The 2445-nt window shown below is 54.1% G+C and overlaps 1 protein-coding gene across 1 annotated transcript in view; it reads left to right on the top strand.

Moving 5' to 3' along the window:
• The window catches only part of LOC104078188 (BPI fold-containing family B member 4-like), a gene marked incomplete at its 3' end in the record, with an annotated part of 10295 nt that overhangs the window by 4334 nt on the left and 3516 nt on the right, over nt 1-2445 (top strand). The window contains exons 7-8 of the mRNA XM_009579730.1: nt 396-487; nt 1527-1722. Coding sequence (XP_009578025.1) covers nt 396-487; nt 1527-1722 — 288 coding nt within the window. The remainder of the gene's footprint in view (nt 1-395; nt 488-1526; nt 1723-2445) is intronic.

The raw sequence follows: 2445 nt of genomic DNA, 5'->3' as shown, positions 1-2445 counted from the left end.
CCCCGCCGTGGGAAGCGCCCTTTCCCCCGTCTGGTCCAGAGGTGCATCGGGGAGGAGCTGCACTTCTGCAGGACTGTTATTGCACCTCGAATTCACACCCGGGCACTCCGAGTGGACTGCTCCCACCTTGGCCCTCCTTACACCATTTTCATACATCACCCTTGGATTTAGCTTATTACCTTTGCTCTTTTTGGGCTGTATTCTAAAGGCAGGTCCCACGAAGCTGAATTTGGGGATGTTTTGGCAGTTTGAGTAGCAGCGAGCATCCCACAGAAGGGAATGCTCGGGACCTGGTTTGTGGGTGTGAGGTCTGGCTGGTGGCCTTGCGGGGTCAGGGGAGAGTTTGTGTTGCTGCTTTTTTCCTGATGTTGTAACGATCTTTTTTCTCCGTGAAGCGGTGATCCCAGTCGGTACGGCAGGAACGATTCACTACCAGCTGGCCAGCCTCCCGTTTACCTCTGGCTTGTTCCTTGGGTTGGATTTAGACGTAAGTTAATGCTGGGCAACAGGACCCTGCGAGCGTGACTGCGGTGCCTTTCAGACTGTTCACCTCATCCCATGGGAGCAGTTGTCTTCTTCCAGTACAACCACATGGAGGACCTGGGCTAATGACTTGTTCTGGAAACGCTAGCTGAATATTTAGATCCTTATCCAAATCACCACTAAGTGACTGTGTGTCCTTTTTTTCAAGCCCTCTTTTGCTCTGTTTGCACACTTATCCTGAGACTGCCTGAGGCTGCGTGCCTGCTGTCTGTAACTGTGACAAGCGGTTTTCACCTTCTCCCTCGCCCTGCCCGCAGACGGGGTGTTGCGGCTTTTTGCCTTCGCTATTCAGTCTCTATGGCGGGTGAATGGTGAACCAAGCTACTGGATGTATTTTTCACTCCTGTCTCACTGGGAAAGAAAAAAACCAGCAAAAACCAAACAGTACTTTCAAACAGGAGAGCTTAAATAAAAGAAAGGGGCTAGCGAGAAGCAACTGGGACATAAGCAATAAAGAATAGCAAGAGCTAATAACAAACACCGCAGTCTTGTACGATCAGCGCTGCTGCTCTTGCTTTAGTGCAGGTACTTCATCGGGATCAGTCTTTGCCCCCACCACCCCCAGCTGGTCTCCTTAGCAAGTAAATGGTATCGGTGCAAGTTTGTTTTAGAGTCCGAGGACGGCTCGCGCCTGGCCGGGCGCTGGAGGGAGGGAGGGCAGGGCTGGGGCCACCGGGCTGGCAGCACCTTCCCGCTCGCTTGCTCTTGGAGTGAAATCTCAAGGATGAACTGAAGCAGCGAGTTGTGATTTGGATGAAGTATGTTATTAGCTAAGAAGGCCCCAGTTACGCACTCTGGCCTTTATCAGCTCCTTTCATCTATTAAATATAGAGGGAATTGCTCCGGGTCAATGCTTTCCCTAAGCTGCTGGCGAGAGGAGGGCTGTTTCAGCTGGCCCAGACCCTGCACTCTGTCTCGAGGATCTGGGCACTCCTCGTGGCTTTGAAGGGTCGGTTTAAGGTCAGTGTCACCTCTCTTTGCAGGGTGCAGTGAAGCAGGTGGGAGGCAGCATCATCCCCCATGACTCGTCCCCCTCTGCTTTGCCTCCACTGCTGGACAAGCTTCTGGTCTTGGGACTGCGCCAGAGCTTTCTCAATGCAGCCCTGTCCCTCCTCATCCAGATACCGCCACAGACGTTCACCTGCACGCCAGAAGTCGTGAGTGTAGCAGCACCTGCATGTCCTGCCAGGGGAGGTGGCAAGGGACGCGCGTCAGCATGACCTTAGCTCTGCTCGGGGAGCAGGCTGTGCGTGGCGTTCGCAGCGCGCATTTTTTCGGCACTCAGCACGCAGCCGGTCGGGGCCCGCGTGTGCACGTGCTCACTTGCAGATGCTCAAGCCCCAGCGCTGCCTCCTTACTGCTCTTTTTAGAAAAAGTAGCACATGCATCGATCAGCCATTCTTGTTTCTGTATGGATACCTGTTGAAACCAGTTGCGCACTGGTTATGCCATGGACTCCTAGAGGTCTGTGCTCTGTTTCAAGGAGTCTTTAAAACTCACTGAGAAAAGCAACTTTGTACATGCAATGCAATTCTCTAGGCGTATGCATTTTCTGTACCTCCGATCTGTACTTCCCCTGGGAAATATTAGGAGTCTACACACTGAAAAATGTTGAAAGCCCGTGGGTTACACCTCCTTCCGCTGCTGGTTGCTCTCACCTTAACGACTGGCCGGGAATCGCCCAGGCAGTGGGGATTGGGGAGCAATGGAGAAGGCTGAGGGCTCGGGGTGCTGCCGTAACCTAGGTCTGCGTGTGACTGAGCTGCCTGTGGCTTCACTGGGGACAGTGAGTGGACGAGGGCTCGGGGACTGGCCCCAGGGGTGCGAACAAGCTGGCTGGGGACAGGGACACAACTGGGAGAGGGGCGGCCCTGGCAGGACGGTGTTGGTGAAATCGGCTGG

Source organism: Fulmarus glacialis, unplaced genomic scaffold (assembly GCF_000690835.1).
Source record: "Fulmarus glacialis isolate BGI_N327 unplaced genomic scaffold, ASM69083v1 scaffold14156, whole genome shotgun sequence".
NCBI lineage: Eukaryota > Metazoa > Chordata > Aves > Procellariiformes > Procellariidae > Fulmarus > Fulmarus glacialis.
The sequence above is the reverse complement of the archived record's forward strand: the minus strand, read 5'-3'. Positions and strand labels throughout refer to the sequence as shown.